At 41.3% G+C, this 27,343-nt stretch overlaps 1 protein-coding gene across 1 annotated transcript in view; it reads left to right on the top strand.

Annotated features, from left to right (window-relative positions):
* FER1L6 (fer-1 like family member 6) overlaps positions 1–27,343 on the top strand; it is a gene marked incomplete at both ends in the record, with an annotated part of 81,081 nt that overhangs the window by 23,872 nt on the left and 29,866 nt on the right. The window contains 15 exons of the mRNA XM_082045782.1: positions 43–199; positions 1,772–1,958; positions 3,573–3,765; positions 4,806–5,155; positions 8,799–8,907; positions 10,693–10,873; positions 14,282–14,402; positions 15,715–15,815; positions 16,676–16,766; positions 17,511–17,630; positions 19,585–19,737; positions 21,065–21,251; positions 21,810–21,934; positions 23,735–23,869; positions 24,419–24,568. Of these exons, the coding sequence (XP_081901908.1) occupies positions 43–199; positions 1,772–1,958; positions 3,573–3,765; positions 4,806–5,155; positions 8,799–8,907; positions 10,693–10,873; positions 14,282–14,402; positions 15,715–15,815; positions 16,676–16,766; positions 17,511–17,630; positions 19,585–19,737; positions 21,065–21,251; positions 21,810–21,934; positions 23,735–23,869; positions 24,419–24,568 (2,360 nt within the window). The remainder of the gene's footprint in view (positions 1–42; positions 200–1,771; positions 1,959–3,572; positions 3,766–4,805; positions 5,156–8,798; positions 8,908–10,692; positions 10,874–14,281; positions 14,403–15,714; positions 15,816–16,675; positions 16,767–17,510; positions 17,631–19,584; positions 19,738–21,064; positions 21,252–21,809; positions 21,935–23,734; positions 23,870–24,418; positions 24,569–27,343) is intronic.

The following is a 27,343-nucleotide window of genomic DNA, read 5'->3' as shown; positions in this document are numbered from 1 at the left end:
TTGCAGACTTTATTTGAGTGTTTAAGTTTGTCCATCTTTCAGGTCATCAGTTTTGTGACAAGTGGGCCCTTCTCACAGACCCTGCTGACATTCGGACAGGAACCAAGGGATACCTGAAGTGTGACATCAGTGTGACTGGGAAAGGTGACTCAGTACAAGCCACACAGAAAACAGCTGATACTGAGGAGCAGATTGAAAAGTATTCCAATATTTTCTTCTTTACTGCTTCCTTTTTTATTGAGTACCTCAAAAGTCCTATGCTCTCCTTCTAGTCCTTTCCTTGCTAACTCGGGGTTAATAGTAGGATAGTATTGTACACCTGGCTGTTCTGATGTGCTCAAAGAGAGTTTTTACAGTCCTTTCCACTGAATTGAAGGGTATGTTAGGTCACTTCTCTGCAGTTGAAAGAGTTGACCATGCTCTGTGGCTAAGTGCCAGATTATCTCTGACAGAATGTTTATTGATCTGAAACCAGTTAAATGTTTCCAAAAAGCAGGGAAGTAAGAAGAAAAAATATGCGGAAAAGCTACTGCTGTCAGTTGTGTGTGCATGGATATTCTCCATATCCTTAAATAAACTCAAATGCATTAGCATTCTCCTTGTAAAATACAGAAGTTCAGGGTGGTAAAGTATGCTGCTAGCATACTTTAAATTTTACAGGAGCAAGGTTTCTGGTTGGTACTGACGTAATGGACCGTGTCCATAGAGAGCCACCCAGATGATGGAGAGCTGGAGCATGTGGTCTACGGGGAAATGTGTATGTGTATGTGTGAGGGTTGGTTTCTTGAGCCTTAAGAGGAGCAGATTAAAGGGGGATCCTACTGCTGTCTTCAACCATTCAACTGCCCAGTGTGCACCTCTGGAAAGAGTCTGGAAAGAGTCTGGAAAGAGTAGAGGATGTGAGGCTCTGAACACATATTAGAACAAGGAAATTTCAGAACAGCTATAGAATCATAGAATCATTTATGTTGGAAGAGACCCTCAGGATCATCAGGTCTAACCTTTAACTTCACACTACCAAGTCCATCTCTAAACCATGTCCTTAAGCACCACATCTACATGTATTTTAAACACCTTCAGGGATGGTGACTCCACCACTTCCCTGGGCAGCCTGTTCCAATGCTTGACAGCATTTTCAGTGAATAACTTTTTCCTAATATCCAATTTAAACCTCCCCTACAGAACTTGAGGTCATTTCCTCTTGTCCTATCACTTGTTATTTGGGAGAAGAGACCAACACCCTCCCTCTCTACAACCTCCTTTAATGTAGTTGTAGAGAATGATAAGGCTTCCCCTCAGCCTCCTTTTCTCCAGGCTAAACAGCCCCATTTCTCTCAGCCACTCCTCGTAACATTTGTTCTCTAGACCCTGAAAAAGAATTTTTGTTACCTCAAAGGTGGTCAAACGTAACAAGGCCCCAGAGACAGTGGGGAATCTCCATTATTGGAGATATTCAGAATTTACTGGAGAAGGTCCTGAGCAGCCTAATCTAACCAGACCTGTTTTGAGCAGGCTTTGGAGCAGATGACTTCCAGAGTTCACTATGTGTTTTGTGCTTTTGTGGTTCTATATCACATAGACGTATTTACTGCGTAATGAGGTATCATTTTCTCATGGTAACCAGAAAATGTTTTGATTTAGATGGAGAAACAAATTAATATACCTTTTTGTGTCTTCTCAAGACACAAGTTAACTTGAGATGATTTTGTTAGAATATCACCACATTGTCTGAGTTTTCAATTTTAAGGAAATGGCTTCTGTTTTCTTTCAGGAACCTCTTGATCCCCAAAGGCTTTCCATCTGAAAGGCCATGGGCCAGATTTTATGTGAGAATTTACAAAGCAGAAGGACTTCCAAAGATGAACTCTAGCATCATGGCCAATGTTACCAAAGCATTCATAGGCGACAGTAAGGACCTTGTGGATCCCTATGTGGTGGTCATGTTTGCAGGTCAAATGGTAATTGGGATCCTCTTGATCACAACTGTAGGCCTTCTTTCCTATTAGCTATGCTACAGGCAGGCGATTATGCTGATATCCTTTAACTTATAGTTACATAAATTAAGTAAAAGACATGTGTCTTTCATCAGAAAGAAAATTTTCAGTTCTTAAATTATGCAGGAACAAAGTGATGGAAACATTAAATGCCAGCTGATCTAATATCAGCCTCACAGTAGTAGGCTCGAGTCAGACAACAGGAGAGGAAAGAGAAGTCTGTAGATTTCTCAGTAAAACATCAAGTTACAAGACAGTGAATTACCCAGTGTGATATTAGGTAAGTGTTATGTTCTGGTCTCCTAAGACTGAAAAAAAAAAAAGGAAACAGGCCTGGAATCAGTAAAGATAGTTCAATCTGTATTTTAGGGCTGTGTATTGACTTCTTAATTACGCTGCTGTAACTCAGGACCCCTATAGCTTCTCTATGGGTAGCAGAAGAGGAAGCATCTAAGTAGACTCTTGGCTTGGTGTTTCCTGGCTTCATTGCTCCCGGAGTTCCTTCAACATCAAACCTGGTGCTGCAGAGAGCTGCTGAGAGGGACCTTCTGACTTTGGTGGAAGAGGGGCACAGAGGAGGTCCAGGGGCCTGCTTCCTCTGGGGTACACCCATGAAATGCCATGTCAGGGAGCGTGTCTTGATTGGTGGTGTTAACAGGGAAAAAATCAGACTGGAAATGACTGTAAGCCAGCAATGCTTTCTCTGTGGTAGGAAGCCTTAGAGAGAACTCCACTTAGTCCTTTACAGATGTTTCAGGCATAAGAATGGGGCCTTTGGTGCTGATTTCATGTTTTGTTGTGAATCCAAATTGCAGAGTATTAAATCTCAAACTAATATGGGTTATAATGGTCAAATGCATGCAGCTACTTTAGGTTTAAAAGACAGCTGAAGAAGACATAAGAATGGGTCACTGGTGTGAGTTTGCATGATGGTGTGTAAAATAAGGGTTTAGAGGTATAATTAGTGGGTTTTCTGACTCAATTTTCCACACCAAATGTGAGAGCAGAAGTCCTGACACAGCCCTGTGTCTGCACAGATTTTGACACAGTCCTGTCAGCTCCTTCAGGCTAGGAGGAATAGCTCCAGTCCCTACACCCCTAGAACACAGGCATGTGCCCAGAATGTGAGTCACAGTAATCATATTTTCTACTATATAAATTGCTTCATTTAAGGTAATTCCATTGGTACATGCATCCTGGCAGCTGTAATGAATTTCATCTTTTATAAGACAAACAGCCCTGAGTTACTACCACCCAGATATTTCAAAAGCCATTTGAAGATGTGCAGTTTGTAGCAGAAATGCTGAAGTCTGGCTTCACAGATAAGTTTTGTGCATAAGGGCTCTGAAGAATAAGATCTTATTCCAGGCTTGGCTGTGTACAGGTGAGAATTCTTTAGACATAATGTGGTCTTCTATTAGATGTGGAGGGGAAAATAAACAAGCTAATAGAAAAGCTGAAGTACTTTCAAGATAGGATATCTGGAGAGATATTGCCAAGCACGATGTGTGCTATACTCATTGCCATTCTGTAGAACCTCACCCCTCTGGGGCTAAATTTGCTGGGCTTTCATTTCAGGGACGCACAACAGTGCAAAAGAACTGTGCAGATCCAGTGTGGCACGAACAGATTATCTTCAAGGAAATGTTCCCACCACTATGCCGAAGAGTCAAAATCCAGGTCTGGGATGAAGGTAGCATGAATGATGTGGCCTTAGCCACTCACTTCATTGACTTGAAGAAAATATCAAATGAACAAGACGGTGACAAAGGTAAGTGGGAAAATGTCTGTTCCAGAACATCCTTTTACTGTAAAATCTACTTGCTTGAGATCTGGGCTCTGACTTATCCCATTCTAGAGATGTACAGCACTCAAGTGAACATCCACATTTTTTTTTGGTTCTGAAAGACCTTCTCTTGCTTCCTTTGAAGCTGTGCTTTGTGCATGGTGGTCTGCCATTGCCTTTCTTGTTACAGGGCTGCTCCATAATATGGTACCTTCTTTTTGACCCTGAGAATTGTCTGCCTTAGTCCATTAGAGATGACTGATGTAAATTCATAGTTTGTGCCAGTTTCTGCCTGGCAATGAAAACACAAAGTGCAAATCACGGGCAGATCAGGCTTGTGATTTTGATGTACCCGTTAAGAGCAAAGCATTGAGGTAGGGCTCAGCTAGGTGTTACGACTGCTCAAGGAGGTACCATAGGCTAGTGTGTTTGTCCTCATATATTTGAGGCAAAGTTCACTATCTGGCATCTTTTCACTGATGTTTGAGCCTACATGTACAGACTTATTTATACTGTGTCATCTAAGTGTGGAATGCGTTCCGTTACCACAGCTCAGCAAAGTCACAATAACTCCTTAAACTTGGCAATTCAAATATGTACCTAAATCCTTAATCAGAAAATAAAAGACAAATCATATAACGTAGGTAGTGGCATGAATCTGGGAACAGTTTGGACAAGGTGAGAAGGCCTCCATTCCTCTCCCACCATGCCCCAGCCCCCAGTCTGTGGGACCAAGCTTTTTTTCTTAAGACATATAATAGACCTTATGTCCCAGCACATGTGGTATGAATACCTTCTGAGAAAGAGCTTCGTATTGGCAGAGTCCCTGTTTGAGTACTGGCGGAGGCTCCTTGGTGTCTAAAGTTTGCCCTGCAAACAGTGCTCTGTATGAAGTGGTCCTCACCTGCATAGAAATGGGTCCATGTTTGGCTCCTGGTGTGCGAGAGGCACAGATAGTGCAGCAGACAGTGAGGAGAACATGCTAACACCTAATAAAAATGTCATAAAATGTGTTTTATCTCCAGGGTTTTTGCCTACTTTTGGGCCTGCCTGGATCAATCTCTATGGCTCACCCAGGAATCACAGCCTCATGGATGACCACCAAGAGCTTAATGAAGGTTTTGGAGAAGGTGTCTCCTTCAGGGGACGTCTCTTCATTGAGATTGCTGTGGAGATACTTTCAGGAGGAGCCCGTGAGCCGAAGTTTTCAAGTTTTATCAAGGATATAAAATTTCCATCTAAAGATAAAGACTTCAAAGCCCCCAAAGGAAAAGACAAAACTGAGAAAGCAGGAGAAGATCGAAAGTCAGTTTCTCCTTCAGATAAGATGAACTCAACCGAAGTGGAAGTTGAGCCATTTGATGTGCCTTCAGAGGTTGGTATGATATTAAGAGATTGATTGACATTTGCCCCTAAACCTCCAAGGATAGGACCAATGTGTGTATTTGAGTTCAGACCATGTAATACTGCTTTTATGTGCCTTTGCCAGCTTCTCTGTGGCTCTATAGTCTTGGGACCTTCCCACAATAATGCAATGCAAATGGAGCATTGGTGTGCACCTGTAACTCATAAAAACTCTTGAGTAGGACTTGGTTTCCATAAAACAGCCTCCTCTTCTATTGCCCCTTCTGCACGAGCTGTACCCATGTGCTCCTACTAGAAACTTACAGGATGTAATATCTGCTAAATGACAGAAAGCTGATGGAGGCAGCTGGTAATGATCAAGTCTGATTTTCTGCAGTCATTTGAGAAAATTGATAGTTGTCAATTGAAGGCAGGAGGCAATCACTTGTGCAGAATTTTTACAAGTGCAGAAGGATAGAGCCCAGCCTGTTTGATTCTCCTGCTTTAATCCTGCATTGTCAATGTAGTTTTAGATTGCTGATCTCTTTAGGAGAGGGCCTGCAAATTGCGTCCAGCCACAACTGGTGTTAACTGGTATTGCTTTCCTAACTTCACCTGTTATACTGAGATACATCATAGGAAGATCTGTGCTATGATGTTTTGATAAGGTTGTACGGTTGTGGCAGGGCATGTGGGTTTAGGTACTGAATCAACACTTGGATTCTCTGCTCTGTCACATCACTGTCTGGGAGCAACAACACATTGGTACATATGCAAGCTCATTTTTTTTTATTACCCAATAAATAGAATAATAGAATCATTTCAGTTGAAGGAGACCCTCAGGATCATCGAGTCCAACCATAGCCTAACTCTAGCACTAAACCATGTCCCTAAGAACCTTGTCTAAATGCCTTTTAAACACCTCCAGGGATGGTGACTCCACCACTTCCCTGGGCAGCCTGTTCCAGTGCCTGACAACCCTTTCCATGAAGAATTTTTTCCTGATATCCAATCTAAACCTCCCCTGGCACAAATTGAGGCTATTTTGTCTCATCCTATCACTTGTTACTTGGGAGAAGAGACAAACCCCCTCCATGCTACAACCTCCTTTCAGGTAGTTGTAGACAGTGATAAGGTCTCCGCTCAGCCTCCTTTTCTCCAGGCTGAACAGCCCCAGTTCCCTCAGCTGCTCCTCATCAGACTTGTGCTCCAGGCCCCTCACCAGCTTCATCGCCCTCCTCTGCACTTTATAGGAAGAAAACATAGTCTCATAATCAATTTTATTTCCACTTCAGTATGTCACTGATCAAAATTTTGGCTTTTGTAGTGGGGCTACCACCTCAGTGCTTAAGGCACTTGTGTCCTTTATCAGATCTGATTCTTGGTCTTTTGACTCCATCTGTACAAGTAAACAGGACAAGAGAGATTGTTCTTTGGTCCTGAGGCCTAGCCTTGACAGGTGCTCTCCCTTGGCCTGTGCCATGTTATTGCCAGCATGAGGGTCAGCTGGAGCAGGTCAAGGCATGTGTTAGCAGAGAAATGGCATGAGTAATTCAAACCAGTTGTGTGAACCTGTGTCCTGGTCTTGCTTTATATACTCATGCAGTTGTAAATTGCTTCTGTTCATTAGTTCTTCTCTAAAGATTGTAACAGAGGTGACATGAGAAGAAATTTATTTCCATATAGATTTTCCTTTGTATGGAAAAAATCCATTATTGTGAGCAGCTCAAGTACTATGGTTTTATGAGCTAGCTAAATACTCCAGGTAGAGGAACAAACCCTGTGGTAACACCAATAAATATTAATAGTAGTAATAAGGATTTATTTCTGGCTACTGTGCCTCAGTTTCAAATACAGAATGAGTAAAAGATAAAAACATAATGCTTGATAACCTTTTGCTTTTGACATTCAGCAATATTTCATGCTATGGTAGATACAGTAATTGTATTAAAACTCTCTGAAAGAAAAAGCAGCAACTGGAGACATTATAAATAAGGTGAAAAATGTCTCATAGTGCCTCTGAGACAACAGAGGCAAATTACCCAGCCCCACAGCCCAACTTTATCGACCTATTCCAGCAGCAAGAAGATGTTAAACTTTTGCAATGTTCTTTCTTTAGGATGGGAGATAGATGTGTGTGTTGTAGCCTCTGAGCCTCAGCTTTATTAGCCACTTTGTGCTCTGGGCTCATGCTGAAAATAATCAAGGTGCAGGGAAGCTAAAGCTACTCTGCAGCTGCAATCTGTTTGTGCTGTTAGCTGTGATATGTGATGCTGCTAATCCTTTCACTGGAGACCTATGCTCCTTTACTGTGTATAGCAGAGGTTTTTTAAAATTAAGAGATCATGGGCTGTGTCAAAAGCTGTTTCTGCTTTGCAAAAGTCTGGGAAATAAATATTCAGTTGATGCTTTATTCATTGCCTCACTCTGTTGCAAAAGAAGCTAGTACTGATCTTGCCTAATGGACTTCAGCACACTGGTGTCCATGCTGTGAAATCAGTAGGGTTTGCCTTGGAGAGACTTTGGCAACCAGGGTGTAAATTTGGGAAGAACTCAAACCACAAAATTTATCTCCTTTGAGTTTGGTGTTGATCTGGGGCTAATAGCTTGGTTTGTTAATGACCCAAGAGCTCTAGAGGTGTTAGCCTTCCTTCAGTGAGAGTTTGTGCCAAGGATAAGCAGATGCTGGGGCTCCAATAGGTTTAAACAGAGGCAAACAGTGCCTTAAAACTCCACAAAGCATTGTCACACTTTTCTGGGTATGCTGCTGCACCAAGACCCTTTGGTTCCTGTGCTTCCAAAGTCTGTAATAAGCTGAAAACAGGGTTACTGATTTCTGTGCTGTGCTGCTGGGGAAGGCAAGAAGTGGAGGACCACAGCCCTCTCATCCCCTGAAACCCACTTTTGGGCCTATAGCTTAAGGCACAGCAGGAAAAAAAACCCAACACACACACACCAAAACAAACAAACAAACAAACAAAAAAAGGACTGCTTGGTTTCAATAGGCTTTTGCACAGGGCTGCTGCCTAGTAAGACGTGGATGCCAGAAATCTTACCGGCATCACTGACTGCTGAGTGTCCCTGAGCAAGGTCAAAGTCTTGATAGCCCAAACACATGGGTAGTAGGTTAAAGTCATCCCTGGGGAAAGCAAAGATGGACAAGAACTCCCCTGCCCGGGTGTGTTAGGATGCAGTATTTACTATTGCAATGCAAGGGAACACTACTGCTGTATTCACTGCTAAATGACTTCTCTCAGGGTGGCAGTATTTTGTTTCTGTTGAACTAAAAGGGCCCTTGAACTGCCTTAGATGTGTGGTTTGAATGATGGTATAAGAGTATGTGAAGATACTGAAACCATTTAATAACAGCTACTGGTGAAGCAGAGTATGAAGTGAAGGGTAATGACTTTTATGTAATCGGCCATGATATAACTGGACAATATTGACAAGACCAAAATCACAGAGGTTTATCTCTTTTCCCAACCATATCCGTTTCTCAGAGAAGAGATAATACTTCTTCCTACGAATTGTGCCGTGCTGACCACCTCAGACTGATAGATCTACAACGGTAACACAGCTGCTATTTATAAATACTTCTCTGTGCTGTAAAAAAGAGTAGAAGGTAAAATAAATGTAATTTTTTTTTTTTTTTCTGTCTTCTCCTTCTCCAATAGATCTATGAAGAGAAATTTGAGGAATTCCTCCTCTTTGGGACATTTTTCGAAGCCACAATGATTGATAGGAAGGTTGGGGACAGGCCAATAACCTTTGAGGTTTCCGTTGGTAAGTGTGTTAAGCTTCTCCAAAGCAGAGAGGGAGTCTCAGAAGCAAAGGGATGCTCTGTGCTATTGACAGCTGTGTCTTAGGGCTCAGGAGTCAGCTTCAGAGCAGGGCTTGAACATTTGAATTGAACTCTGATCATCTTTTCTCTGGGTAGCGGTCAAACTGGTCGTACTGATGCATAGCTGTCTCTACTCCCAGATGCCCTGTGTTACTACAAATCCTCTCAGTCAATATATAGAACAACTCACCCAGTGTTTAGCCTCCTAATCTTTTGGGAGACCCAACTCAAATAATTTACCTCAGGGCAGAGTTCATTCTGTGGTGCCCATTGCAATTAGACCTTGGCTGTGAGGGAGCCCCTTTGCAGGGAGGACCCATGTGGACCCTCTTGGCCAATTCCTTTGAGTTACATGTGGGTCTGCAAGGGTTGACATGGGGGTGATGTACAGCCAAGCCCCAAAATGCATGTACCAGCTTGTCCTCTAAGATCCACCTGATAAGTCCTGTCCTCTTCCTGAGTAAAGCAGGATTGTACTGTGTGAGGAACCTCCTCGTGGTGGAGCTGAATTTTCTCTGGGAGCAAAATAAAGAGAAAATGAAGACGTTTTCATGAATATTGACTGGATATTTTCAAAGCAGAAGAAATTCCCCTTAAGAAAGGAGTTTGTATAGGTCTCCTTTCCCTTGCAGGGATTTGCTTATCTCTCTACTAGCCACTCTTAGAGTCCAAGTGCACAGTAGCACCCTGACTCTTCCCATCTTCATGCTTGTGTACCTGAGTGTGCTCAGCAGTAAGGCTATGTGTGCAGGGAGGGATGTCTGTGGCAAACAGGGCAATCGATCAGGGATATTGATTCCCACTGAAACTTACCAGGAAGCTGAGCTAGGAATGACAAGAAACTCGTTTGTATAGTTGGGCAAGAAATTATAGTGATTCTTGTCTGAATTAATACTAAAGATGAACCTGGCTCTGAACTCTGCACCTGAACATCTCCCAGCTACTTGTACAGTTGAAATTGGATCCAAATTTGGCATATGGCCATTATTTACATGAAAGGCTGAACGAAGAGTCTGGATCAGGAGATTGTGTGGGATGATTCAGCACTTCCTTCTCCTGCAGGGAATATTTTCTGCCTGACTCTAATAAAGTTTGTAATTGTGAATCTGATGGATGCACCTCTTTCTCAGTTCTGATAATTGCCCTTTAAGCCAAAATTATATCAGAGAAGATGTCTGTATCATTACAAGAGTTGTTTGGCATTAGGCTTGAATCTGGGGCCTCAAAGCATTGTTATTACTAACTCTGCAATGCTACTATGCAAAATTTGCTTCTCTGAAAAAGAGCTTTAGTGCCTCTGAGATCAAACTTTGAAATGTCCATCCATATGTTGTAAAGAAGACATATTTCCTGTGTACATCAAAGACATATTGGGGCTCCTGGGTCTAGAAATATCTACAGCAGTATTGTTTAGCTTCTGAATTTCTTTAGCAAAAGCAGAAGATCCTGAGGGCCAGTAACCAGAGGATCTAAGTGATGGCGCTAGTATTCTAGGTATATAGCACATAAGGCAGGTGAGGAAGCACTGTCCTGGAGTCTGGAAAGTCATTGAGACTGACATAACCTGTCAGGACCTTTACAAACTGTGGTATGAGCGGAGCAGGTGATGAACAGGAGGGGACAAAGATTTTCCACTGGTATGACTGTTTTTTCTCTTTTTTTAAACCTCATTCATGTTTGCCACCTCCAAGCTAGTCACGTCTTCACTTGTAACCATGTGTCTTTAGGTAACTTTGGAAGTATTACTGATGGGGTGTCAGCAGGAGCTGGAGGGAAAAAGAAGACGCGTGATGGAGAAGCAGAAGAAACTCTACTACATGATGGGGAGGATGAAATTACTCATGACCTTGGAGTACCCCTGATATCCACCACACCCCCTGAGAAGCCACTGATTACAGGTGGGAACAGGTGAGGATCTGTGTTTGAAAAGCTTATTGTGCAGGACTCTGGTTCCTATTTTATAATATCATAGGACTCATTAATGAATCCTGGCAGCATTAAACATGTTGTGTGGAATTGAGTCTTTCAAATCCTCAATTACATCTTTCACAACAGTAAAATTTCCAGGCTTCACCGAAGTGAATGGGCTCTGAGCCATTTTACACTCATATTCTGTTCTTGGTTCCATGGGCTCTTGAACTTCTGGTGTTTCTGAAGGAACTGTGTTACACCAAATATGCATTGGAAATCTGTAGAGAACTGCAACTCCTTCAGTGATATGTTTGGATTAGGGTCCCATAATCTGATCAGAAGTAACATCCACTCAGTGACCAGCTCCAGAAGCAGAATAACACATAAAAAATATTGAAAACTGGGCAAGACAAAGTCAGCTTTCCAGAACACTTTCCACAGCTAATAATTAGAGATATAGACTTAAACAGCAAATAATAACAGAAGTAGGAGGAAATAGTCCTGACAAAAAGAATGGATCGATGGATGAAAACATGCAGAATAGTTCTTCTAAATGGCCTTGTTTATAAACAGAAGTGTAAATGTTTAATTCATTTCAAAGATGCTAAAAAAAGAAATATTTTCTTTGTTGCTTTGGTAGACAGAATCATCTCCGATAGTTGCTGAGTGACAAGGCTAGATGGTACCTCTTTCTTTAGAAGGCCAGGCACTGCCAAGCAGTTTACAGATATAAGGATCACATGGGAAATATCAGCCTGGATCTCTTTGGTTTCTGGACCTCCTTAAAACTAAAAAGTACTTTCATCCTTTCTTGCAATCAGTGGCTCGGTCAGATTAAAAAAAAAACAAGTGGAAGAAAACAAGAATGAAAATACCATGGTAGAAATTTTTGTTTCTGCAACAAATAAAGAGAAGTGGGGAAAAAACAATGTTTAGTAGAAATATAGTTGCCTCCCCTCATTAACAGGGCTGCAGATTTGGGTACATGCTGGATCATTATCCTCCCTGAGAGACAGTGGGATTTTTAGTTTCTCCCTTAACAAGAATTCAGATTTAAAGAACTGTTGTAAAAGAATGAATCAGTCTTCAAATCTGCTATTTGCTTCTTGGCTCACTCCAATATTAAAAAAAGTTTTCTCTCATTAAAGATCCCTTTTCCTCAAATATATGTAAAATACTGTGTCTTTTTTTTCCCTCCTGTGCTATCTAAAACAGTTTGGCCAGGCACAGATACCAACTAAAGACTTTGTGACTATCATATTGGCATCCTACTGGTCTCATCACTGGATATTTTTAGTATTAATCAGTACTTAATGGGATATCCAATAGCTTAGATAAACTCTGCATTTTAGAATAATAAATGAACAACAGAAAATGACAATGAGAGTCCATTTTGGAGATTAAAATCACTAACTAATTAAAGGAGTAGGCAGAGCAATAAGACTTCTAAAGCAGACACCATGAAATTGCCAGGAATTTTCCACATTTATATCAAAATGTATAGCAAGGATAAGCTAACACTGAAAAAGTGGTTCCCTCAAATTCTCATAGAGGGAATAATAGACATGAAAGTTCAGTCTTTCATGTGAATTATTTCATGGATATATAATATTCTTAGTAAATCCCATGAAAAGATTCATAAGCTCTATGAATTTCAGGTTAGGACATTCTGGTGTTGGGAGAGAGTTGAATTGTTTTTCCCGCTTATGAAACCACCAAAATTAATGATTGCCTGAGACCTGTGTAGCTCTACTATGCACCAAGTTCAATGGGTAATGCTTACCTTGCTGTAGGTTATTGAGGAGAAAGTGAGTGGGAAATTCTGTTTCACTTTTGGTATCTATCCCATAGGGCAGGAAAATGAAGTTGCAGAGCTGATCTTCAACTTTTTAAACAGAAAATTTCTCACATAAACCTATTAGAGATGTATGGAAGTTAGGAGTCATGGATAGGATGCTCAACAGTGACAAGAGATTTGGATTCTGGGAGCTTGGCTTAGTGGTTGGACACATGCTCAGTTCCATCAGAAATGACTTAGTGTATCTGAGGCATCCTCACAACCAAACATGAGAGATTCAGCCCCTTCTGGGCCCACAGGTAGATGCCCACGTTTAAGCATCTCAGCCTGTTGGGGCTCTGGATTTTAGGAGCAGATGATTAGCACTTTCTAGAAATTTGTCTGTGCTCAAATAGAAAGACCTTGAAAAGACAGAAGTCAAGTCTTCTCTCCATATCAAGTGCACTCTCCTTTCTTGAGTACCACAGCCTCTCCCAGAGGAGAAGAGATGGAAAACACAACCATTTTTCTGCCAGTTGTTGGACATTGTGAAGAGCAGGAGGCACAAGTAGTTTTATTCTGTATTATGTGGGAATCAGTTTCTGTGGAGAAAAACTGAAGTGTCACATGGCGAGTACACACCAGAAAATAGCTTTCTGCTTCAGCCTTTTCTCAGCTGCAGTGCATGCATTGGTGGCATTGGGTTGGAGCCTTTCCCAGAAGAACATAAAGTAGTTTTTAGAGCTTCATATCCAGTAAAAAGCTCTCCATTACCCCATCATTAGTAAGGAAAATGGTGAGGCCTCTAGTGCTAAGCCCAGTATGGCTGAGGATAGAGTTTCACAGGGCTGCAGTATTTATATAAAGGGAGGAAAAAGTGCTTCTCAGGTACCTGGTTTTGGCATATTGCCTATCACAACTCTAATGGAAACAGATTTGTAGCAGGTGTGCGTTGAAGCCCGCAGAGCCTCTGGTTATGCTCATATTCTTCTGTACAAGACACTTGCACAGCTAAACACCCAAAGAAAACACCATTACAAAAAGAGTCAATATGGCAACTTGGACCCAAGAAAAAATGTGAGAAAAAAGAGAGCAGCAGATGCATTTTATCACTGAGTTATTATGAGTTTGGTATCACTTTTACTGAGCAGGGTCCTACAGATCAGCTTCTGCCAAGGAATGTCAATCTACACTAGCTATTGCTTCTGAAAAAAAGCATCTTGTGAAAGCAATGTGGTGGGAGACCCTGCTGTGTGGTGTGCAGAGCCATTGCTCTTGAAGAGGTGATCAGATTTTAATCTTTGCTCTTTTTTCCCTTGTTTCTTCCCATCATTAACAGTATTTCAGAACTTTTCTGCATGCCTCTTTGCCTGGCTTTTCTCACACCCTGGAAAGCACTGAAATTAAATCATTGACTTCAAGCTTTTTCTCTTCAGGGATCTCCCAGGTGGCGTAAGTGATGCCTGTGTTTGTTCTTCCTGGTGTTTACTGGTTATCACATATGAACACATCCTGTCGTGTCTTCGGTTTCTGTGCTGTGACAGAGCATCAAGCAGTTTTTCCTTCCTGTGCCTCCCCTTGAACTCCTCTCCCACTTTTATGACCTGCTCTGTACTTCGTTTTCACAGGAACTACCAGTACCTGCCATATGAGGAGAAGAAGCCCTGTGTCTGTGTCAAGAGCTACTGGGGTGACCAGACCTTTCGTCTGTACTTTTCCAACACTCTTGAGAAAATGGCAGATCACCTGGTAAGTGGCAGCCACCCTTCCAGGCTCATGTATTCAGCAGAGTAATTCAACAAGAGGTCATGTTCCCCAAAACAGGTCTTCAAAAATTCCCTCAACTGCATTCCATTTGTGAGAGTAGCTGATACCAGCCCTTTCTTTGTTTCTTTTTCCAATTGTTTTGATCTATTAGAGATAGTCAAGTATTCCTGTCTACAATTTGTTATCTTTTTTTTTTTTTTTTTTTTGGCTGTAGTGCTGTCTTTCCTCAGAAACTTTTATTCTTTGTAAGAACAGTCAAACAACTAAAATATGTGATACGGAATAATTCCGTCTCCTATGGCTTCTCTTCTGACATCTTATTGCCAGCCCACATGGTTTAAATGGTGTTTATGCTGGAGACTCTTTAAAGGACACTCTTGGATTTTAGTTTTCCTAAAAACATTGATAGAGACAAAATGGCATATCATCTCATGGACACTCATTGTGTTGCCCTTTTCAGTGTTTGCCCATAATCATGTTTTTCTACACTTTTTTTAAAGCTGACCCTACCAATAATCTCAAGAAAGTAGTAATTTTTTTTTTTTTTTTTTGTAAAGTGACTTCTAATATTGAATATTTTAATTGGGGACACTTAGACTGAGTCCGATTCACCCCTCATTAATGCTTACATACCTCATCAGCATCAACACTAAAGTCATGCTGATGCAAGGTTGTATCACGAGAATACAGTGGCCAATAGGCGAACATTTTTGAACCCAGGAATCTGAAAAGTTAGCATTGAGTATATATGTGGAAAGACAAGTTTGTCAGTGTACCTGAACACCCACAGAACATGCTGGAAACCCAGCAATTTATTTTACTTTGTGAGGACAGGCTCCATTTCTCAGTGATAACAGTAGGTGTTACAGTAGAACTTGCATATGTATTTGGGTACCTCCTAATGTTTGAGAAGTTAACTCCAGCAACTTGATAAATTTAAGCAGCAGGGCTGTAAACAGAACCAAGGAGAACGAAAGTTTTTCCTCCTACCTAGTGGAGAATGTTTTACACTGATTGATCTTCACCAAACAAGTGAGAGAACGAAGCTGTTCTATGCAGTAGCAGCTTGGACTAGTAGTTGGAGAAATTGGAGAAAATAAAAACAAATCATGCTACCGGAGTCTTCTCTCTGCTCATTGCAAGCATAGTGATATATGAAAGGTCCTGTTTTGTCAGGTTACAAAGTCGCCTCCCTCATGCTTGCTAGTCATACAGTGAATAATGGTGTTATAACACTGGCACAATGACAAAGTGCCCTCTTTTACATAATGACTCTTTCATGTGTTTTTCATAGGAAGAATCATTAGATGAAGTAAAAGATTTGATTAAGGTTTCAGAGATTGCATCTGAGGAGAAAATGAGGATGACCCTAAATGATTTTATCCATCAAAGCAGGTAACTACATTTACTAGAGGCATACGTGAGGAAGAAATTTTTTACAATGAGGGTGGTGAAACACTGGCTCAGGTTGCCCAGAGAGGTGGCAGGTGCCCCATCCCTGGAGACATTCAAGGCCAGGCTGGACAGGGCTCTGAGCAACCTGATCTGGGTGAAGATGTCCCTGCTCATTGCAGGGGAGGTGCACTTGATGACTTTTGAAGGTCCTTCCAACCCAAATTATTCTATGATACAGCAAATCAACTTTATGTGCTGACTGCAAATTCGAAGCTAGACCAGGAAACTGGTGATAATAAAAAAAAACCCAGTAAACTTACTGATATATTTTATTTATTCTGCTGTAAAAGCAAATGTCTTACCAAATTTCTATTTATACAGAGAAAATATTTTATTGTTATTCTCAATACTCAATATTGACAGTAGATTAGTGCCAATCATTGTCATGTTATTTTGGCTTTCTGGACTCTAAGAATAAAATGTATATGGGATAAGTAGGATTTAATGAAGTGTGTGATAGACATACTGTAAAAAAGGACAAGGTTAAAATAAAAAACAAAGGATTCCACATACTGGGTAAATCACTCAGTGAGCTCTTTGTCGGATGACGTGATTTGACTCAAAATAGATATAAACACTAATTTCTAGATATTAACCCTGTTTCTGTGAAAAGCAGTGGAGAGTTTCCAGACTCTATTCTTTGAATCTTATATGTGCTCAATATTTATTTTAGAGAATTCAGAATATCTGTCTTCTGGTATATGTACTGCAGCTGCCAAAGGACCTTTAATTCCAATGTATTTTAGCAGCTCAGGTTAAAAAAGAACACATTTAAAGAACCTGTTATTCTTTTATCCTAGAGTCTTCATTACTATTGCTGAGAAGAAGCGGAAAGGGTTGAACTGTACAGCTTTGGACAAAAAGAGACATATGCTGTTCAAGCAAGAGTTGGTATGTGTGTTCTTTCCTTTAAACATTGATGCAATGATGTTAACTGAAAGAACAGTAGTTGTATACATTGTAATTTATATTTGTTTTAACCATACTGGAATGCTTTGTAGTTAATAAGAGTATAGTATCCAATAGCATTTTTAAACCCCGTTATATTTAATAAAGGGTTGTAAGATAGCTTAAAATATTTCAGAACGTATTGTTTTTAAAAACAAATAAGACATGAGTTGCTTTTTCTTTTCCACGCATCTTAAAATGGGATGATGCTGAGTTCAGTGGAAAAATGCCAAATTAACACTGCTGTTAGGCTGTGGTGGGGCTGAACTTCAACACCAATAAAGACTGGCATTTAATACTCTTGGACATAGTCACCTCCTCCAGGGAACCAGTGAGAAGAAACCAAACTGGATGGAGGTCATCTGAATGTTTATTATCTTTCTTAACTGTTTGTAGCACAGAATTTGGTTGTGACTTTGTCAGGACTGAGGCCCAAAAATTCTAGGTGGAAATCCATGTGTCTTGGGACATGTATATACACAAAGAGAAAATGAGGAATATTCAGATTTTATGTTATTCAGCTCCAAAGAGTTAACCACTTTCTGTTGTGACAAAGAAGGTAATTGTTACCTTGAACCAAGTGTCTCTATCTTCTCTTTTCAACTTGAATTCAAGACTGTTTTTCTGTGTCCAGTTCAAACTACTTGATAATGTATAAAAAATACATATTGTCCTTCCTGATTGCAGGAAGCAATGTCCAGTGATGCCAAGGGAATTGTCCAGCAGCAGAAAAAGAAGATGTCATTGGATGAAATGATGCGTGAGACTCAGAGCTTTATAGATAAAATCCGATTCTTGGCTGATGAGGTAATCCACACAGAAATCCAGATAAATTTAATATTCAGGGCTTGACTTTGATTTTCATAACTCCTGGCCTGGTTATCCAAAGAGTTCTCCTTTGGATATCTGGCCCCAATCCTGTTTTGCATTAAATGGAGCTGTTAACAGGGTTGTGCCAGAAAGGCTGGGCTGTGTGGTATGGAGAAAATGTGAAAGGAACAGGTTGGGTTTTTTTTGTTTGTTTCACACACAGAATCACACAGAATGTCAGAGGTTGGAAAGGACCTCAAAACATCATCTAGTCCAATCCCCCTGCCGGACCAAGAACACCCAGATGAGGCTACACAGGAAGGTGTCCAGGCGGGTTTTGAATGTCTCCAGAGTAGGAGACTCCACAACCCCCCTGGGCAGCCTGTTCCAGTGTCTGTCACCCTTACTGAGAAGAAGTTTCTTCTCGAATTTAAGTGGAATCTCTTGTGTTCCAGTTTGAACCCATTACCCCTTGTCCTACCGTTGGTTGTCATCGAGAAGAGCCTGGCTCCATCCTCGTGACTCTCACCCTTTATATATTTATAAATATTAATAAGGTCACCCCCCAGTCTCCTCTTCTCCAAGCTAAAGAGCCCCAGCTCCCTCAGCCTTTCCTCATAAGGGAGATGCTCCACTCCCTGAATCATCTTTGCTGCCCTACGCTGGACTCTCTCCAGCAGTTCCCTGTCCTTCTGGAACTGAGGGGCCCAGAACTGGACACAATATTCCAGGTGTGGTCTCACCAGGGCAGAGTAGAGGGGAAGGAGAACCTCTCTCAACCTACTAACCACCCCCTTCTAATACACCCCAGGTACCATTGGCCTTCCTGGCCACAAGGGCACAGTGCTGGCTCATGGTCATCCTGCTGTCCACCAGGACCCCCAGGTCCCTTTCCCCTACACTGCTCTCTGATAGGTCATTCCCCAGCTTATACTGGAACCTGAGGTTCCTGCCCAGATGCAAGACTCCACACTTGCCCTTGTTATATTTCAGTAAATTTTTCCCCGCCCAACTCTCCAGCCTGTCCAGGTCTCGCTGGACGACTGGATGTTTGTTTTTAAACTAAAGTCAGCCCTACTGGGCCCTGGTACTCTGGAGACAGCCTGCTTTCTGATCTAATTCATGTCTCCACTTGTATGGACTTTGTGACTTGGACTCTTATGAGCTCAGGGGTGTCTATACTATACTTCACTGTACAAGCACTGCTTAGACATACTATTAGGCCTGAGAATAACAGCAGAACAGCTGTATTTGTTCAGGTCAAAATCCATCCAGTGGGGTGCTGTCTCACTGAGAGCTGTCTTTGCTGGCAAGCTAAGCAAGACTGTGACTATTCCCTGGCTCAGAGAGCAAGTGACACAGCCTGGCATGGTTCCCATCCTGTGCCCAAATTCTCTTCCTTCCCAAAACAGTGACCTTGCTTACACTGCCTCCTGGGAACAGCTCCTGGGCTGGTCTTTGCACCTAACCATGCTCAAGCTTTCCTTGGGGACAAGCGGACAGGGCAAGGCCGTGCCATGGAGCATCCTCACAAGCAGAATAGATGATCATGTGCCAGGGCTTGAGCTTCACCTTGATCATTTTTAGTTCGCTAGTATGGATGAAGTGGATGGTACTTCTATGGTAGGTACTTTTAGCTTACGTAGACTGTTGTTGTTTTTTGAGACAGAATTGTACATAGATATTTAGTTTTAGTCTCTCCTGAAATGATTTAGAGAGTGGGTGCTCTTTAGATACTCTTCAAAGCTCTTTACCTTCAGCTGTGCTGAGGAGTGGAGATCTGGATTGCAAAGCTTGACGTGACTGCCTCTTTTATTTTGGGTGCACATCTGCCACTCCACAGGAGCTGTGAGGGAATCAGGTCTTGGTAGAAAGTGTTTTAACAAAACATAATGGCAGTGGATAATAGAAAGAATTCAGTTTTATTTCAATATTCCTCATTCTTTGACAGCCGCAGAATACAGTGCCAGATGTGTTCATCTGGATGCTCAGCAGCAACAAGAGAGTTGCATATGCAAGGGTGCCAGCGAAAAACATTCTCTATTCCCCAGCGAAAGAACAGAGAGGCAAAGACTGTGGGAAGATTAAAACCCATTTCCTGAAAGTAAGTCTGGGGCACTCTGCAAACACAGGTAATGCCTGGGGACCATTCGATATTCAAATTTCCTCCAGGGATTGTATTTTACAGGCTCATTTTTCTAATATACTAAAAATGTGTAAGATATTTATATCTGCCATCTATTGATGTTTACTTCTTATATTTATGCTTATCCTTCTTTCAGCACTGTATCATTGCCAGGCTTTTGGTGTTTGAGTAATTAATTCTTTCACTACTTCATATGGCAAGTTTATAGCATTGTTTATCTAGAACTGTATACATGAATAGATAGAAGAGGTACTGCCTTTTTGCTGGCAAAGACATCAGAATGCAGAACATGAAAGTCTAGGAAGAGACCAGTAAGGGATCAGCACGCAGTGACTCAGATAGCAAGGAAACCTAGGTATTCAGAGTTAATACAGCAATTATTTATGCTTTCTGTTTGAAATGTGCCTAGGGTTGTGTAATAATATGTCCAAAGTATTGTTATGGGTTTATTCATCTTGAAGGAAAGCCTTAGTGGATACACTCCTACAAAGGCAGTGCGACTTGCACTGCAGTGGAATATTATGCAATATAATTGTTTCTATGACCAACAGGAAAAGCCCAAACACAGAAGAAAATAGTTACTTCATATAATGACTTTTTAGTGTTTTTTCATGTGGAGCTACTGGGAACACTCCCATAAAGCACAGCTAAAGAGGAGATAGAAGTATCTAAGCTCCTGATAGTTGCCATAGGTACTTGTTAAGCACAGTGCTATTTCCCTGCATGAACAAAAAAATATAATTAACTCTCCAGCCCCTTCAGTATCTGTAGGAACAGATAATACTAAACACTGATCTTAGCAGAACTAGATGAAGTGGGAGGGGAGAGGAAGGAAATAATAGTATTTTTTTGTCAAGTGTAGTAACATTTTATACTGGAATACATTTTCTGACCTGCCTAATGGGGTAATACTGTTAGTAATATGCAGGATCAACTACCAGCAAAACTGCATGAAGTGTAAAGTGGGCTGAAGTCTGGGAAAGCAGGGTACCAGCTAGTACTGATATGCTTGCAGCTATTAGCTAGTCTCAACAAACCTCTGCATATTAGCCAATACACCATTTACACAGACTTTCAAATGAGCAAACTACTAATTTCTTCCCTAAGACTCACAGCAGTCCCCTGTACTTAATAAGTCTCAGGGCCCCTCACTGTGAAGAAATGCCATTTACCAGTATATGAGGTCAGTGAATGTTGCCTTATTTTCTTCTGACTTGGTAGGATTCAGCATCCAGCCACCTCTTTTTCTTGATCATGTTGGTGACATGTGGATTTTTTTCTTCAGTTACCAGGCAAGCGCCCTCTGGGCTGGACTGTGCAGGCAAAGGTGGACGTCTACCTGTGGCTTGGACCTGCCAGCTATGCCCACAGCATGATGGAGAATTTACCTGTAGGGTATGAGATTGAAATACCATCCTCCACCAGCTCAGGGCACAGCATGGTGCCTTCACCTGCCTGCCTGCTGTATGAAAGTAAGACACTGTTTCTTCTACATATTAGAAATTAAGAGGTCTTTTAAGAAACACATGGCCCAAAAAGCCATAATTCAGAGGGCTGCAAAACCTCTGTTTAAAGTAACCATTCTCAGATGATCACAGCTTAGCATCTTGTCATCAGAAAAGGCTGGTTTCACTGCCAAGTCATCAGTCATGCCACTGGCACTTTGCAGATGTCAGGGAAAGAAAGTGCTCTTGCAATTTCTGATCACTGTCTCGCAGGTCTATCTCTTCATAATCAGGAATCATCTTTCGGTTCTCCTGATGAAGCTACCATGTTGAACACCTAGTAGATAAACCAGTGATGGGAGATAAAAACTGACAGTTAACCACCTTGCAGTGGAGACTTGTATCAGACATTGATTTTTAGTGAATGCAGAAGTCTTATACAAGTTCTGAGTGTCTCAGGTGTTTCATTAGTGAGACAGCTGCACTTGTCAGAGCCTGACTGGACAGTGGATGGTGAATCTTCCTATCTGTGTGCTGCATCATTTCCATGAGGTTGACATTACTGTTTTCTTTGCAATGTTGTAGCCCCACAGTTCTTCCAGCTGAGAGCCCACATGTATCAGGCGAGGGGGCTCATTGCAGCAGACAGCACTGGACTTTCTGATCCCTTTGCAAAAGTTACTTTCACATCACACTGCCAGACCACGAAGGTAAGTTCCAAAGTCTCTTTCAGTAAAGGAAAACACCTTTTACTTTTTTTTTCTTTTTTCTTATTAAGCCATGAAAAGAAAAATTCCTGATTTTGTAAGGAGATGCCTAGGAGGAAAAGTTAGATACCTGCTGTTAAAGGGCAACTCCTGACAGTGCATTGCAAGCAAGGCAAAAGTTTAGGTGTAACCTGCTACTCTAACATAAGATGCAGTAGTCCTAGTTTATTTTAGCTCATTCATAGGTCACATTCTCTGGGGATACTGGGCCTTTGCAGCAAGTGAATTATCTTTCTCTCATTCCTTTTATAAATGTTTTAAATTTAGGAACCCCCATGGTTCTTTTTGTCTATAATATATGCTTGTAATGATTAAGCAAGGAGTAAAGAAGAGCTTATATGGCTTCTGTAGCTGTGCAAGCCAACATGGCTCTTTGTGATGGAATCTGTCAGTGGACTGCCTCAGAAGTCCTGAGCCCTCAACAACCATTCTGGAGTTAAAATGGGGTTGAGAGTTCTGAGATTTGGGCTACAGGCAGCATTTGCTGGGCCAAACAGAAAAAGCTTTTTAACACCTGACATCCACCCCCTCCCCAAAAAATTCCACAGAAGCCTGTCTAAATGTAATTAGCAGATACCTGTTCTTGAATACTCCTGCTGAATACAAGAGCACTGGCTCCACACTGAACATCTCATTGCCAGAGGCCAGTGAGTAGCACGAGTATAAAAAAGCATCTGTTAGCTCTGTGACCCCTTGAATTTGCTGACCCTGTGCAAGATGGAAAGACCTTGACATTTCTTGAGCCATGATTACTGAGCTTCTAAAGTCTCTCTGACACCTTCTTAGGAAGCAAGTTCTGTAGCACATGTCTAAGGGAGCAAGAAGAAAAAAACCTTTCTCTGCCCTAAGTCATAGGTGACAGTACTGCTTTTGCCTCAAATATATGAATTTATTTTTTCTGTAATGTGCTTTTAACTTCTAATAAAAATTGGTGAATGAAGCCAATGGAGTTAGTGTTTAGATGCACCAGTTTCAGGAAAGTAGAATCTGGCCCTGGAAAAATAGAATGTTATAGGCACAGAAGTGTTAGATTTATTCACTGCCTGAATAAAACGTTGCAGCCAATAACTTGCATGTTTTTAGAAAACTCTCATCCAAGTGCCAATAAACTGTAGTCAAGAGCCTCATTTCCATTCAAAAGAATGATAGCAGGTTATGAGTCATTTTGCACTTGACATATTTTTCCTCTTTAAATGTTATCTTTGTTAAATATATTTCCTGCCAAGATAATTAAAACATTGTCTATGATGAAATGCCATAAGCATCCACATAAACCAAACTACAACAAATTGAAAACTATTGATTCATTACGAGTGATTCATTAAAATATATATTTTTATTGAAGTGCTGTGTGTCATTACACTGAAGTAAAAACAAGATTGAAAAAATGTACCCTGGAGAAGTGAAAACTGGCCTTGGTTTAGGTCAAAGGCTTCATTTTAATAGACCTGGGCATACTCCTGCTTTCCTAACCCAATAGTTTTCCTCTAAATTTCGTATCAAGCTTTGTCTAAACAGACTGGTGGTCATGTATTGATATGCCCATGAGGCAAACAGGGAAATGGAGAAACTGTAGATACCGGCCTCAAGGCAAAATAGTTGTATTCTTCTGGCTGGGAACAGCTGCTGAAAAATGACAAGGACAAGGAGCTGTTCAAGTTGTGGGAAAGGACATCACATCCTCCTGAAGGACTCCCAGCCAAGCAGTTCATAGCTCAATGAATGTTTCCTCTCTTCCTTTAGATCATTTCCCAGACATTATCCCCCACCTGGAACCAGATGTTGCTTTTCGACAGCATCGTGCTCCATGGCAACAGAGAGGAGATCGCTCAGTTCCCACCAGAGATCGTCATTGAGCTGTATGATGACGATGCAGTGGTAAACTCAAAATCCTTAGTAAAAAGCCTGGGCTCTTACATCTTACTGTGTGAAACCAAAGCTGAGTCACTGAATAGGCATTAAGTGGGTGACCTTGTTGAATGGGAGCTCCGTGTTACAGTCGTTTGCATTTTCACATCTGAAAACAGCCCTGAGACTCAATTTTATGTCCTTGCAAAGCTGTGGCCTTGTTTTTTCCCAAGTGATTCTTGCTCCTGAAGGCGAGCTTAGAGAAAACAGAAGCATCTTGCCCCCACCTCCCTTGCCCACAGCTGTAAATATTCTATGTAAGTCTGTCGAGACATGGATTTATCTCTGACCGTGCAAGCTGACACAGTCTCACTGGCTGAATATAGAGCTCAGAAACTTCGGCTACACTGAAGAGTATTCAGCTCTTCCATTTTCATAGTTGCCTTGACTTTTACCTTGTTCTTTACTTCAGGAGAAAGTTTTTTTTTTCCCCACAAATATTAAACTCTGCATCACCTTGGTGCCTATGACAACTGTGAAATTCAATTGCATTTGACACCTGTATTCTCCTTCATTTAGGGTAAGGCGGAATATATTGGGTCTACAGTGGCTGCCCCTGTGGTAAGACTTGCTGATCAAAACTATGAACCACCTAAACTTGCTTACCACCCAGTGCATTGTGGAAATCTTTCCGGAGGAGACCTTCTTGCTACATTTGAGCTTCTGGAGGTAAGCTGGACTTTCTGGACCATGACACTTTTACACCCTGGGCTCACAAAAGCAGCTGTGGCATCAAGACCCATCACCCTCTTGAATTAGTGAGAATTGTGACTGGACCAGGACCATTCTGTTGTTGGACCTCATAGTCCCCATGCAATCTGTGTCACTCCTTCTGCCCCACCAAGGGCCACTGTCCATGAACACACCACCACCAGCCCCTTGTAAGCTCTGAGCCCTATTTGCCCCCTTCCCCTGCCCTAAATCAGACTCTGGCCTGAGAAACAACCAAGAAAATCCCACCACCATTGCAATGAGCTGCTCTTTGCAGTGGCACATGGCACTGACTTTGGCAACCTCAAAGCTCTCAATAGTGCTTTCCCTCTTAGGAAAAGGAAGCAGTGAATAGTAAGGACTGGATTAGGGAGATTGAGTTTTCAGACACCCCTAACATATTAAGAGGAATGTTACACTTGTTTGCAACTGCAAGGCCAAAGGTAAATTCATTGTACCTGGTGGACACATGAGTGGGGTGTAGCATGCCTGGGATTTCAGGGAATTTCAGTAAGCATTTCCAGAACTACCACTGAGAGGAAACTTCTCTCTGCTAAAAATCTATGGCAGTTTATTCTGAAATCCTAGGTGAGCAAAACGTGGAGCTCCATGACACAGTTTACAGGTATTCCCAAGATAAAACAGGCTTTTAAGCACGATGGGCTAATTATGTTCTTGGTGAAAGCCTGAAATATGACACCATGGGGAATATATTATTATGGTGGGTACCTAGGGATAGAATCAGTTCCCTAGCCATAATTTTCCTACTTTTTTCTTGAAATCCACTTTTGGTGAACAAGGAGAGCATTGGATTTTGTTTTCCCATCTTTTGGGACAATGGAAGCAGCACAGCTTCTGGGACATACCCAAATATACCCCTAAGACTTCTCTATAGAGTTGACAAGAACTGTAAGTAAAGACCCTGCAGTTCTTATTTTCACACTATTATTCTTCTTAGTGGCAGCACTAGAGCATCTCACATGGTAGATAATAGCAATATGAACATTAGAGAAATCTTCAGGAAAAAATACGTATAGATGTGTACCAGACTTTCAAGCACTCTCAGAGCTGATGTGCTGGTGGCTCCTTCCAATATCAGGGGATTCCTGATGAAGCTCTGTGTGAGGATGGAAACACAAATCTCTCATCACTAATTTATTCTCATTCCAAGCCCATAACTTTTTCCATGACATACCATGTTCAGTAACTCTGATCAGCTGGTTCAGCTGAAGAAGTGGTGTGTAAGAAGTAAATGGTCCTTTCTCAAAATGGAGGCTGTTATGCTGGGTTTTGCTGGAGGAATAAAATGATTCCTGTAACAAAGCACTCTGGCACTTAGAAAAATAGTAGACTAGTGAATACTAGGAATCTTGTTTTTGTTCGAAGTGTGCTCAGGATTTACTGATTTTTTAAAAATCAAAAGAGAAAAATCCCCTTGTAAACACAACTTGTGGGTATATTCTACTGTCACTTGAGTGCTAGATCATTCTTCACCTCTTATTCTGTGCATTTTCACTGTGGCTATGAAGCAAAGTGCTTTCTGAGTTATACTAAGCTGATTTCACTGAAGTTATCTCAACTCCAGCAGTGGTTGTTAGATCCTGGAACACTGGGGACCTTGCAAAATATTGGAGAACTGTTAACTGCAATATTTAAAAAGAACAAAAGTGAAGAAACAGAGAATCTTAATTTGATATCAGTCTTCCGTTTTGCAGTCCTGGAGTACAGTTTGAGAAAACTCTTGATGACGCAATTCTGTCTCCAAATGTGAGGTCTCGCCAGCATTCTTCTCCTAAGCTGTGTCCTTGGGAACTAATCCCTTCTCACAGCTGTAAGAGGAGACATAAATATCTATGTACAGTTTAGTTTTTTAAAAAATAAAATGCAGTTTAGAAATTTCATATGCATAAGTCATTGTATAATGCAGATTAATATATTTTTCTTCATGACATGTCATCAGTACCCAAGTCAGATAATGCAATGAAAGTGGGTACTCTGAGATGTGAATTGTATGCAGGGACATGACATGTGGTATGTGATGAGGGTCAGGTTTTGTTTGCCTCTCATTTCATTTAAAGTACCAGTTAATTTTGTTATGAGGTAAATTTTTAGAGTGTTTAGTGTCAGCTAACATAGAGTTGGAAGCTCTGAATATGTTTAAAACTCAACAGGTGGATTTCTAGACAGGCAGGTATTGTTCACCAACTTGTGATCTTTTGTTTGGTTTTTGAAACAACATCATAGGGATGGCTGATAGAAACCAGATACATTGAGGAACAACAAAACTAGACCTAGACCTCTGGCCTCAAGTTCCATTAAGTCTATTAAATGAATTGCTTTGGATTTCTACCAATAAGAGTCAGTAAATATATGTGTGTGAATTATTGCTGTTAATTATGTGAATGGTCACCTATGCTGCAGGTGTTATGCTAGAAGATACATTTTCCACCTACCTCCTCCTTCATGTAAAAGGTGCTAGGGAACACATCCTTTCACTCTTATGCTAATCAAACTCCCACACAACTGTACGTAGCTGCAGAGGACAGACAGATGGCCTAGTTAAAAGAAGCAGAAGACTTCAACTTTACAGGTCCTTCGAGAACTGTATCTCAGATGCTTTACCTCTCAACAGTGACAAGTTAGTTAAGGAACTATGAAGCACTCCAGAAGTTGTGTTTCTTTTTTCTGGAAGCCATATGCACAGTATGCTTTAGGTACCATACTCCATGAGAA

The sequence above is a fragment of the Streptopelia decaocto genome (assembly GCF_964273445.1).
Source record: "Streptopelia decaocto genome assembly, chromosome: 2".
NCBI lineage: Eukaryota > Metazoa > Chordata > Aves > Columbiformes > Columbidae > Streptopelia > Streptopelia decaocto.
Note: the sequence above shows the minus strand (reverse complement) of the source record. Positions and strands in the feature narration are given on the sequence as shown.